This window comes from Thamnophis elegans, chromosome 13 (assembly GCF_009769535.1).
Source record: "Thamnophis elegans isolate rThaEle1 chromosome 13, rThaEle1.pri, whole genome shotgun sequence".
NCBI classification, from domain to species: Eukaryota; Metazoa; Chordata; class Lepidosauria; order Squamata; family Colubridae; genus Thamnophis; species Thamnophis elegans.
Window position 1 is genome coordinate 27,614,900 of NC_045553.1, and position 13,219 is coordinate 27,628,118.

Here is a 13,219-nt window from a genome sequence, read left to right on the forward strand (position 1 = left end):
ATGAAGCTCATTGGGTGTGATTTTATATCTTCCAGTCAACTTCATTTCACACGTCTTTAAGAAGATAAACTAGGAGGAACCATGAACGTAGCTGCTCTTCTTGGAGAAAAGATGGGAAATGAATGTGATAAATAAGGAATACTTCACACATTGTCAAGCATTGGATCCAGGCTGATGCAATGAAATGGTGAAAGGGAATCAAGGCTATACTTTCCTTAATATCAAGATGTTCAACCTTGGAAATAATCCTAAAGTTTGTTTGAATGGTTCACAACTAGCAATACGCTCCATAGCAAATTCAAGTTCTCTATCAGACCAAGGAGAATTTCTTCCACTTACCTGAGAACGGAAAGCTTTGCCGAAGCCACTGTGGCTGCCTGGGGCAAACGCTAGTCCAGGGCTGCAGCTTACCACTGCAGGGATCCCATTCTCGCAGGTAACGTTCCCACCAAAGGTCATGAGCCTATCGCCCATTTTGCAGTTAAAGAGATGTGATTCAGTGCCTTTGCAATTCACAGAATAAGCCCAGTATCTATGCTTTCTTCTGCTTGCTGATGTCCTGGAAGAGAAGGAAGAATACCACAATTGTTAAGATTCCACCACTAAGGAAATAGCTATAGCACTCAGACTTATATACAGCTTTACAGTGCTTTACCCTCTCTAAGCAGTTTACAGAGTCAGTATATTACACCCTACAATCTGGGTCTTCATTTTATCCACCTCGGAAGGATGGAAGGCTGAGTCAACCTTGAGCCTGGTGAGATTTGAACTGCCAAATTGCAGGCAGCTGGCAGTCAGAAGTAGTCTGCAGCACTGCACTTCAATGCCACCGAAATAATGGAGAAAACCTATCATTGACCAGAAGCAGTTGTTTGTTTGCTTGGAGGCCAGGACATCCTCGCATCCAGGCCAAATGAGTTCTCACAACCAAGCAGGCAAACATAATAAGGTCTAGGACAACTCGCTATGGCCAACTCATCTTGGCCAACTTGCCACAGGACAATAGTTAACACTAACATTGAAGAAACAGTGGAATAGAACCATTAAAGAAAGGATGCCAAAGGAGGGACAAAATGAAATGTGAATGACAAAAATTAAAATTATTTCAAATTTATTTTAAATAATTAAATTGAATGGTTGATTCGCCCCGCAACGAGTTGTTCCATGGTGGGTTAGCCATGGCGAGTTGCACTGCAGCGAGTTGGCCATGATGAGTTGGCCATGCCAAGTTGGCTGTGATGGGTTGTCCCAAGCATAATAATCTGAAAACCTGTGTAGCCTTTTCTTAGATTGCAACATATGTCAAAAGAAGGAAATGGATCACTACTTGAATGACCTGCATGTGTTTATTATCAGGCCAGATCAGGCTATTTGGATAGTATATTCATATCCAACTGGTTTGCAAAAGAAATAAAGGAAACACTAAACAGTACAAATGAAGTCAGCAAACTAGTCAACATGTTTACTTTCTGTCATGAGGCTGGAAAAGCAAAGAGTAATAATCTACTCAGTTTGTCTACCATTTAATCAAAATCCCACCTTGTCTGCAATAAGTCAAACGTTTGGTCCTGTACCAAAGAAAGCCAGTTTGGTCTAGTTAAGGCACTAAATTAGAAACCAGGGGATGGTGAGTTCCAGTCCCATCTTATGCACAGAGGTCAGCTGAGAGACTCTCAGCCCAATTCACTTCAAAGGATTGTGTCAGGGTTCCAACAGATGCCCTAATTAAATTATGAGCCTCGAGCCAAGCTTCAAAAGAAATCCAGTTACCTATTAGGAGCAACATGTCAGCATGTACCCAAGTGAAGCCAGTTTTGACCCCACATCATTTATGGCCCAATTCTGACCATGTTTCCCCCCTCCGCCCAGGGTGTGTCATAAATCACATTCTCCAATAGAGCACTTTCACGGACTGTAGAGATCACGCCCCTCCACCTGTTGCAGGTAACCTGCGAGACAGCCTTGAGAAAGATATGTATGGAATGTGCTTCTGGTTGTGGCTGCCATACTGCTCCATCAGTGTCATTCCCCCCGCTTATGACAACTTGAGAGCAGGCCAGGGATGCTTCGTGAGATGACAGGTTGTTGTTGTTGGAAAATAGGAGGAGGAAGTAGCATTAACTATGGTCATTACTAGAGTTATTTCTAAAACCGTAAAGGAAGGATATAAATAAATGAAATAAAAAATTTCAGTGAGTCAAATTCTACTTTTCAGTACTCCCTAAGGGAAAAAATGTATAATCTTAGGGCAGGAATATGTGATTTATGTCAATGTGAAGGTAATTTGATTGTAAGTAACATGTCAAGAGCTACAAAAGGATGGACAAGTACCTGGAAGAAGGATGATTGCATCTTGTACACAATGTTATCAATGACACAAATAATATAATTTGCATCCATTGCATAATAATACCTGTGATATTACTAACTCTCCTAGTGCATGTGCACCCCCCCTCCCCACCCCCCCCAAAGAGCCAGAAACTGGTTTTGGGGGTGCATTTTAAGGGGATAAATGGTTACCTCGAACCCCCATCAGTTTTGAGATACAGGCAGTCTTTGACTTACAACCACAATCGAGCCCAAAATTTATGTTGCTAAGTGAGAGAGTTGTTAGGTTAGAGTTTTGCCCCAAGTTATGATCTTTCTTGCCCCCATTGTTAAGTGAATCAATGCAGTTCTTTAATTAGAAACACGGTTGTTAAGTGAATCTCGCTTCCCCACTGACTTTGCTTGTCAGAAGGTCACAAAAAGGGATCACATGACCCCAGGACATTGCAAACCGTCATAAATATGAGTCAGGTTTATAAAGTGTCTAAATTTTGATCCCATGATCATGGGGATGTTGTAATAGTTGTAAGTGTGAAAAACAGTCCTAATTCGCTTTTTTTCAGTGGCATAAAAGTGTTGTTGCCCACCAGCGGCCAGTGGAGCTGGCAGCAGATTCGGACAGCGAGGAGATTGGGGAGGAACATGGGGCAGTCCTGGAGTTTGGGGAAGGCTCCGATGAGGACTCTGTGTGGGAGTCAGAGAGGGAGCCAGGGCCGTCTGACAGTTATCAGCTGCCTTCAGAGTCAGACATCAGTGAGGCAGACGAACAGCTGGAGCCTGTTCCCAGTGTGCACATCCGCAGAGTTGCAAGAGGAAGGGAACAGCTAAAGAACAGGGGTCGACTTGAGAGTAAGGCCACAAGTGGGCAATGAATGGCCCCTCCCAGAGGAAATAAAAGAGGAGCAAAAGGGGAGGGGTGTTTGCAGGAGACAATTAGTTCATTCCTGCATTCTTGCCAAGTATTGTGGTATCTGAAAGATATCGGCTTGGCCACTCTCCAAACCTGATATAGTTCAGGAATTGTGAACTATCTTGAAAGACTGTGGGAGAGGAAGACTTCGCTGGAGAGGAATTCACTGTAAATTAAATGAAAGGGGTTTATCAGGACGAGGGCTCGGCTTCGTGCTGCTGGGGAAGCCTAGGTCAGAACAAGAGGTTTGGTCACTAAATGAACTGATGTAAATTGAAAACTCCCTCTACTGGGCCTCCCTACTCCTCCTCTAAGATTAACCAATGAATCACGCTGTCTGTTTTGATGGAGAAAAAAAATCAACTGAGGAACAATCCCTTTGGCTTATCTGCTAGTTTAGAACAGAACCTTTTATGGCCTCACTGCTAAAACCCTCAAGGATTACACTCAAGAGGTAAAGGAAATCCTTCGTGCCACATTATGGATAATTTAGGCAATCCTTTCCTTCCACCGGCCTCTAAGTCCTTGAGATAAGATTGGAAGGAAAGAGAGAAATTAACTTTTCCCTTCCACCAGTCTGAAAACCGAAGCCAGATCTCCAAGTATGTCTGGAAAAGGAATTCAGTCAAAGACTGTCAACAACTTTGGGAAGCTCAACGGATTAATAGGAACCATTTGAAAGGAAGATATTTGCCCTGCCTGCCCATAATATCTGTGGCATACGGTGTGGCAATCTTTCGTACAATTCCCGGACACGAGGGAGACGGGAATAAATCACAATGGATTACTCTGTGTCAAAATCAACAATTATTTTGTTAGGGGAGGAAAGAAGACGGTCTTAATTTAGAACCGGTACATCAAATCCACTTGGGTGATTTTGAAATCACCCCAAGGATTAAATATGGCATCAATATTATAAGTCGGCAGACTTGGAAGTAATGCAAGCACTGTTAATGTAATGGTTACATTAACAGACTCTAGGAAATCTAAAAAATACTTCTCTCTTCTTTCGACTTTACAGTCCAAGAAACTTGGGGAGGGGGGGTCCTTCTGAGACATTTGCTAGACCCCTATCTTAGCTGCCTCTTATCTGTTACGGAAACCTAGCACCCACCCCTCTCCTAGAAGAATGAAATATTTTAGGAAATATTGAAAAGGCAGAATATTATATTTCCCTTAAGGAGAAATGGAGAAACATTCTCTTGGAGACAGAAAGCAGCCCCCACTTTTCTTAACAGCAGATGTCCCAACTTAAGAGCTTATTGAAAGAAGCCAAGTATCTAGGTAGCTTTATTCATAGGCAAAGCAAATACTACAGGCCGAAATCCATTCAAGATAGGATATTTTGAAACAAAGGCAGCATGGTAGGACTCGAGGTCCAAACCAGTCATTAACCCATATTAGGAATTGCCCAACACTGTTTCAGAAAACAATCTCCATCATTGCTTCATCTCAGTTGTACGACCCCTAGCAAACTTCAACCAAACCTGGGAGCTCAGACAACTTATAGAATCCGTTATGATCCTTACATAACATAACTTACAACAGCCAATAGAGTACATGTTCTTGCACAGGAACAGGAAGCTCAAGTGCAAAGCCCAAGAGAAGGTATAAAAAAACCTCCGCTCTCAACTCCATGTGGTCGGCTGCCCAGAATCCATGTGGTTCTGCTTCATCAATAAACCATCTTTCCAATCAGCCACCGTGTTTCCAGTGTCTTTCTCCCAACTTGGAACTGAACCAGATGGATGTTTCTTCCCACACTGTCCATTGCCTGAACTTCTGGCCCCTCTCCTCCTCCATTCTCCCAAGGTCATTCTCACAGATCATCAACAAGTCGACCATTCTTGATTTATAGGGAGCATTTTAGCAAAGTCATGTTGCAACTGCGGTGATGAGAGTCAGTGGATAAGAAAAGGAGAAGAAAGGAGAGAAGCAATCTGGAACTAAGGAGAAATTTCCTGGCAGAGAGAATAATTAACCAGAAGTTGTGGGTGCTCCATTGCTGGAGGCTTTTAAGAAGAGATTGGGCAGCCATTTGTCTGGAACAGTATAGGGCAGTGATGGCCAACCTTTTTGTCAAGATGTGCCAAAACCAGAGGGAGTGGGGGGTCATGTGCAAGCATGCTCACACCCATAATGCAATGCCTCCCCTCTGCACATGTGTGCACAACCCCCCCACCCGCATGCTCACAGGCCTCACTGAAGCCTCTGGACTTCTGGGAGGCGCATGGGGCGTTTTTTGCCCTCTGCAGGCTTCAATGGCCCAATGGGCAATCTGGAAGTTCATTCCCGAACTTCCGGTGGGCCCCATTGGGCCGGTTTCTCCTTACCTAGGCTTCAGGGAAGCCTCCAGAGGGCAAAAAATAGCTCAACATGCAAACCGGAAGTTCGGGAATGGACTTCCGGGTTATCTGTTGGATTGTTTTTCTCCCTCTGGAGGCTTCCTTGAAGTCTCCCCAAGGCAAAAAACAGGCGAAAATCAAGATTGAAAGTCAGCTTGCCAGCACGAGCTGACAGGGTAATGTGTTACATGCCCTCAGAAATGGCTCTGCATGTCACCTGTGGCATGTGTGCCATAAGTTCGCCATCACAGGTATAGGGTTTCCTGCTTGAGAAGGGGGTTGGACTAGAAGACCTCCAAGGTCCCTTCCAACTCTATTATTCTGTTAACTTCTGGCTTTTTTTTCAAGAGTATGCTGAACATTGTAAAACTTCTATAAATTCTGTAAATTCATTTAATTCCACATTAAACGACTTAAAAATTTAGAAATGATTTTTAAAAAAAAAGATTAAAAAGCTATGCAAAATGCAATTGAAGGGTTATAAGAGTTAAGGGAAACTAAATTAGTTCAGTTGTGTCTTGCTAAAAAAACAATTCCTATCCAATTTCAAGTTGTAAGTAGTGAGTCAATCTTTTTTTCTTTTTTTTTTGTCGAAGCTTGTAAGTAATGCTGGCATTCAACTACACCTATGAGGGAAACACACAAAACCTTCTACTTTAGATATTTAATTCTTGGCTCATGAATATTCAAGTAGCTATGACAGATCCAAAACTTTTAGATCAGAAATAGAATGCTTCTGAACATCAGAGAGGAAAAAAATGCTTTCTCATAATGTGCTAAGATATTGCACATATCTTAGCTTGGTTTTCACTTAGCATGGTGTGCAAATACTGCCATGTTTTAAATCAAACTCTGATTAAGCATAATGTATGGAGTCAGTCAACATGGGGACATTTCCCCCCAAACTGGCCACCCCAACTGGAAATTTGAGGAAATACAATCCCAAAATATCAGAAGTTTTATCAGAATATCAGAAGTTGTGTTTCTCAAATTTTCCCAGAGAATACTCTAGGAAAAATGCTCAGAAAAATACTACATTCTAGACCAACAATATCCCCTTTTTACTTCCTGGGATGACAGAAGCCATTACTTTGAAACTTTGAAACTTTAATAGAATTTGTATGCCGCCCACTCCCTAGGGACTCTGGGAGGCTCACAACAAACAAAAACATTTAAAAACATTTAAAATTACAGAATTAAAATCAACACAACATCCATTTCATCAAATGGGGCTGGAATAGTCAACAGCCCCAGGCCTGCCGGAACAGCCAGGTCTTGGTCGCTTTACGGAAGGCCAGGAGAGTGGTGAAGGTCCGGATATCAGCAGGTACACATTTTCTAGGAGATTAACACAGTTGGAAGAGACCTTGTAGGTCATCTAGTCCAACCCCACACGCAAGCAAGAGACCCTACACCATTTCTGACGGATGGCAGTCCATTCTCTCCTTGAAAGCTTCCAGGAATGAAGCTCCCACAACTTCCAAAGGCAACTTCTGTTCCATTGAATATAGAAAAACAGAGTTGGAAGGGACCTTATAGGTCATCCAGGGATGAAGGCGCCACAACTTCCAAAGGCAACGTTTGTTCCATGGGTTGATTGTTCTCCCTGTCAGAAAATTCCTTCTTATTTCCAGGTTGAATCTCTCCTTGTTCAGTTGGCAGTCCTTGACTTACCACCACAATTGAGTCCCAGATTTCTGTTGCTAAGAGAGACAGTTGTTAAGGGAGTTTTGCCCCATTTTATGACCTTTCTTACCCCAGTTGTTAAGTGAATCACTGCAGCAGTAACACGGCTGTTAAATGAATTTGGCTTCTCCAAATTCACACAACCCCGGTCATAAACACAGGCCTGTTGTCAAGTGTCCTAGTTTTGATCATGCAACCACAGGGATGCTGCAACAGTCATAAGCACGAAAAATGATCATGTCACTTTTTTCACTGCTGTTATAACTCTGAACAGTTACTAAACAAACTGTTGTAAGTCAAGAACTAGGTGTACTTGATTATCAGCAATTCAGAGCTGGTGGTATTAATGGATTTAAGTCTATTCAACAAGACCATTAGAATAGAATAACAGAGTTGGAAGGGGCCTTGAAGGTCTTCTAGTCCAACCCCCTGCTTAAGCAGGAAACCCTACACCACTACAGACAAAGGGATATCCAATCTCTTCTGTTGGAGCTTTTACAACCTCTGGAGGCAAGTTGTTCCACTGATTTAACTATTAGGAAATTTCGCCTTAGTTCTAAGTTGCTTTTCTCCTTGATTAATTTCCATCCATTGCTTCTTGTCCTACCCTCAGGTGCTTTGGAGAATAGCTTCCCTCTTCTTTGTGGCAGTCCCTGAGATATTGGAAGATTGCTATCATGTCACCCCTAGTCCTTCTTTTCATTAAACTAGACATACCTATTCTTACCCTTTTCTGCCTCTAGAACAGCATAGTTGTCTGAGCTCAAGAAAACAGCAGAAAAGCAAATGACCAGATTTTCCAACTTGATTTCCTCCCCCCTCCACTTTAACAAATTGTCCTCCGAGCAGAAATAAGGAGCAAATTTGGCAGCAAGGATCGGGATGAACTAAGCTGTTTACTTTAGCCAAAGGTCCCATCTGTGAATCATTTCTGCCTGCCCCCAACAAGAGGCTCTACAGCTTCACACGGGTGACCTCAGCACCTAAATGCTGTGGTTCCAGTTTTTAAAAAATGTAAACCCTCAGCTTGGCAGGAAAATCTGCCTTATTTTCTTTTTTCATAGACTGCCTACAGAAGTATGAAGCCAGCTTATTGGAAGGGAGCCACAGCTGCAGACTGGCTTCCCAGTTGCAGCACCGCAATGTGAGTGGAAGATCCCATTTGTGGATAGAGCAATTTATGACGGCATGGTGTAGAAGGAGACCAGAGGGATGAGAGACAGATGAACAGGGCCTCCAAAGAGTCACATGTAAAAAGAACTCGATCCGAGTGACTGGCGAAGACGTGAAAGGAAGCTTTCCTTCCCTTGAGTATACCGGTAGTTCTGGACTTCCAACCACAATCACGCCCAACATTTCTGTTGCTAAGTGAGACTTTTGTTAAGTGAATCATGGCAACAAATCAAGGAGAGAAGCAACTTGGAACTAAGGAGAAATTTACTGACATTGAGAGCAATGAATCGGTGGAACGACTTGCTTCTAGAAGTTGTGGATGCTCCAACACTGGAAGTTTTTAAGAAGAGATTGGACAACAATTTGTCTGAAGTGCTGTAGGGTTTCCTGCCTAAGCAGGAGGTTGGACTAGAAGACCTCCAAGGTCTCTTCCAATTGTCCTGTCAATTCCTGTCCTGTCCCGTCCCGTCCCGTCCCGTCCCGTCCCATCCCATCCCATCCCATCCCATCCCATCCCATCCCATCCCATCCCATCCCATCCCATCCCATCCTATCCTATCCTATCCTATCCTATCCTATCCACTGAATGTGCTGTGCTGTAAGCTTTATTATTTTTAGCCAGTACTATCAGTGGTTGAGTTGATTAACTGGAATTACAGAGTTTGTAGTCCAACTTATCCAGAAGGTGCCAACATTAAGGAAAGTAGAATTAAGTAATTAATTACTTTAATTAATTAACTTAATTAGGTTTTTAAGAAGAGATTGGACACCCATGTGCCTGAAATGGGATAAAGTTTCCTGCCTGAGCAGGGGGTTGGACTAGAAGACCTCCAAGGTCCCTTCCAACTGTTATGTCCTATCCTATCCTATCCTATCCTATCCTATCCTATCCTGCCCTGTCCTATCCTCTTCGAATGTGTTGTGCTGCAAGCTTTATTACTCTTAGCCAGTACTATCACTGGTGAGTTGATTAGCCAAACCGATAGTGGAATTCAAGCCTGGGTTGCAGAAACGGCAGCGACCCAGCCCTGCCACGTCCCCAAACCGCTTCCCTCCCTGCTGCTGGGCTGCCACCATTTTGGTTTTTAGTGACAGTGCATGCGCAGTTCACTGTAAATTGTTCTGCACATGCATGAAGAACAATTTACATTGACCAGCGCACACTCGTGCAGTGAAGTGATAGTAAAACCAGCAGCAACCCATCCCTGGTCATAAGTCACCTTTTCAGTGCCGTTGGAATGTCAAAGAGTCACTAAATGAACTGTTATAAGGACTATGTGTATATCGGGTGGGTGGGTTCCTGCCAGTTCTAACCTCTTCTATAGAAGAGGTTCCACAAATCTACAGGGCCGTTTAGAACCGGTTCCAGCTCCCTCCCCCCTCCCGTCCGCACATCATCAAGATGAAGAGCAAGAGAAGGAATTATGGGAGTTGAAGTCCACAAGTCTTAAAGGGGTCAAGTTTGAACACCCCTGGGGTTTTTTCTAAAAGGTTAGGGGTGCAAGGGTCTTGTAACATGACAGCTTTAAGACTTGCCTGCTTCAAATACCAGAGTTTCTGAGCCAACATTTTGGTTGCTAAGCAACAGCCTTGTTAAGTGAGTTTCACCACATTTTACAAGTTGATCACACCCACCAAGCACATGGCTGACAAGCCACTCCCACCCAGTCACATGGCCAGCAAGCCACTACCACATAGCAGGCCACACCTACAGAAGAGGTTCTAAAAAAATTTGAAGCCCACCACTGCTGTATATGAATCTACAACAGCAAGTTTTTTAAAGAAGGAAAGGAGATGCTACTGGTTGACTTGCAACAGAAAGAAGCTTATAAATTCCTTCGCTGGGTTTTGAAACTGAATAGCTTTGGATCAGCTGCTAAGGAGGGTTAGGGTGAAAATATTGATTGTCCTTTTTTTGCTTTCAACAAGTGCTTTTTCTCTATCTTCTGCAGCACGCAACTGGAAAATTACAGAAGATTTTGTCGACGTTACTCTGCAAACAATACACAAAGTAGAAGAAACAAAGCATGTATATTTACAGGAGCTGACAATAACTAAGCCAGCTTGGATAATCTCAAAGTCTAAACATTGGCAGGTCTGGAAATCTGACAGCTGTAGCATAGCCTGGGAAATATAAATAGGTTGCAAAATGGAAATGGCAAACCACATCATCAAGCAGGGAAGAAAACTTCACAGCATGTTTGTGAAGTCACCAGAAGTCAACTTATTTAAGGCTTTGACTTTCCCGGGAGCCAATAAATAGTTTGGTGCATATTCCTGGGATTAGGTAAAGGTAAAGGTTCCCCTCACACATATGTGCTAGTCATTCCTGACTCTAGGGGTCGGTGCTCATCTCCGTTTCATAGCCAATGAGCCAGGGCTGTCCAAAGAAGTCTCCGTGGTCATGTGGCCAGCAGGACTAAATGCTGAAGGTGCACGGAACGCTGTTACCTTCCCACCAAAGGTGGTCCCTATTTTCCTACTTGCATTTTTATGTGCTTTCGAACTGCTAGGTTGGCAGAAGCTGGAACAAGCAATGGGACCTCACTCCGTTATGCGGCACTAAGGATTTGAACTGCTGACCTTTCTTATTGACAAGCTCAGCATCTTAGTCACTGAGCCAATGTGTCTCTTTACTCCTGGGATTATACAATAGCAATAGCACTTAGACTTATATACTTCTTCATAGTGCATTACAGCCCTAAGCAGTTTACAGAGTCAGCCTATTGACCCCAACAATCTGGGTCCTCATTTTACCAACCTTGGAAGAATAGAAGGTTGAGTCAACCTTGAGCCAGTGAGAATTGAACTGTCGAACTGCTGGCGGCTGGCAGTCAGCAGAATTAGCCTACAATACTGTATTCTAACCACTGTGCCACAACAATGCAATGCAGATAGTCCTTGACTTACAACAGTTCATTTAGTGACTGTTCAAAATTACAACAGCATTGAAAAAAGTGATATAAGCATTTTTCATACTTTTGACCTTTGTAGCATCCCTGTGGTTACATGATCAAAATTTGGCCACTTGGCAACTGACTTATATTTATGATGGTTGCAGTGTCCCGTGGTCTTATGGTCACCTTTGGTGACCTTCTGACAAGCAAAGTCATTGGGGAAGCCAGATTCGCTTAACAATCGTGTTACTAACTTAACAACTGCAATTCAACTTTTACTGAAGATCTTTCTCTTACCAAACTGTTTGCAACACTTGTATTACCGTATTTTTCAGAGTATAAGACGCACCAAGGTTTTGTAGAGGCAAATAAAAAAAAAAGTTTTTGTACTCTGCAAATCTCCCCAAAATGGCCCGTTTTTCATGAAAACGGCCCCCCTTTTTTTCCCCCCCAAAAAAGGGCATGGATAGCTTTTAGGAGGCTTATAGAAGGCTCCTAGGAACTAGGGGGGCAAAATTGACCAAAAAACGGCCCTTTATTTCCTCATTTCTGCCCTCCTCAGCCCCCAGGAGCATTCTGAAACCTTCCTAAAAGCTATGCACGGCCATTTTGGTGAAGGGGGGGCGGGGTTTCAGGAGGCCAAAAATGCTGTATTCAGTGTATAAGAACACATCCAAATTTTCAGCCTCTTTTTTGAGGGAAAAAGGTGCGTCTTATACTCCGAAAAATACAGTAGTTTGGATGAAGCATACTTTAAAAGTGTTTGATCTTATTGGGACTAGATCAGAACTGTAACTATGACAGAAGGGGGAAAGGGACTAAATGTAACCTAAACATAAGGGTTGAATGAAATTTTAATTATTTCAAATTCAGTATTATCCTGCCCCCCATCCATCACTTTGGAAACATTCCTGGAAAGCCAAGTGTGGCTCTTACCACAAATAATATTGTGTACTGGCCTTAGCAACAGTTGCTGAGACGCAATGCTCCGTTTTGGAAACATCTAAGAGATTTCATGTTGTTTCTGCTGGCCAGGTGAAAATTTCATTTGTCTAAATTGGGCTGTCTTGACATGATCCTCTGTGCAGATGGCCACTGTGGCACTGTGTGAGTATGGTGGGGCTGGCTGCGGTTAGGTGAAGGAGATGTGCTGCCATAGCAACACACAAACACAAACCCAGAGGAGCTGGAGATGGATGCCACCAGGTGGAGAAGGGTGCAGAGGTGACCCCTATAGGTGGGATTGGTGCTGCAGGCATGTGTGCATCAGTGGTGGGGTTCAACAATTTTTACTACTGGCTCTGTGGGCGTGATTTGGCTTGGTGGGCATGGCTTGGTGGCCGTGGCAGGGGAAGGATACTGCAAAATCCCCATTTTCTCCCAATAAGTTGGGACTTGGGAGACAGAAAATAGATGGGGGCGGGGCCAGCCAGAGGTGGTATTTACTGGTTCTCCAGAACTGGTCAGAACCTGCTGAATCCCACCTCTGGTGTGCATACTTGCTACATATCAAGGGTGGGTTCTGGCTTCTGCTACTGCTGGTTCACTCAAGGACGCACTTCATGCGCAAGCACAGTAGTAAAAAAAAAAGCTTCTGCACATTTTTCTACTTGCAAGGAGGAGCGGGAATCCGCTGTGCCACTCAATTTAGGAAATCCTGCTTTTTTGCTAATATAAATCGCACAGCACAGCTGATCATCAGAAAAACTGGTTTGCCTGAACCAGAAGCATTTTTATTTTACTACCGGTTCGGGTGAACAGCTGGCATCTTTGCTACCAGTTCGGTAGCAGTCTGAACCAGTCCAAACTGGTAGCGTTTCACCTCTGCTCTGTGGCCAGGCTCCTCTGAAGAACAAGTCTAAGTGATTACTTATGTGAGG

The 13,219-nt window shown here is 43.5% G+C and overlaps 1 protein-coding gene across 1 annotated transcript in view; it reads right to left on the reverse strand.

The window, feature by feature from the left end:
• Window positions 1–13,219, reverse strand: part of LOXL2 (lysyl oxidase like 2) — a 93,461-nt gene that overhangs the window by 31,774 nt on the left and 48,468 nt on the right. The window contains 1 exon segment of the mRNA XM_032229886.1: window positions 340–559. Coding sequence (XP_032085777.1) covers window positions 340–559 — 220 coding nt within the window.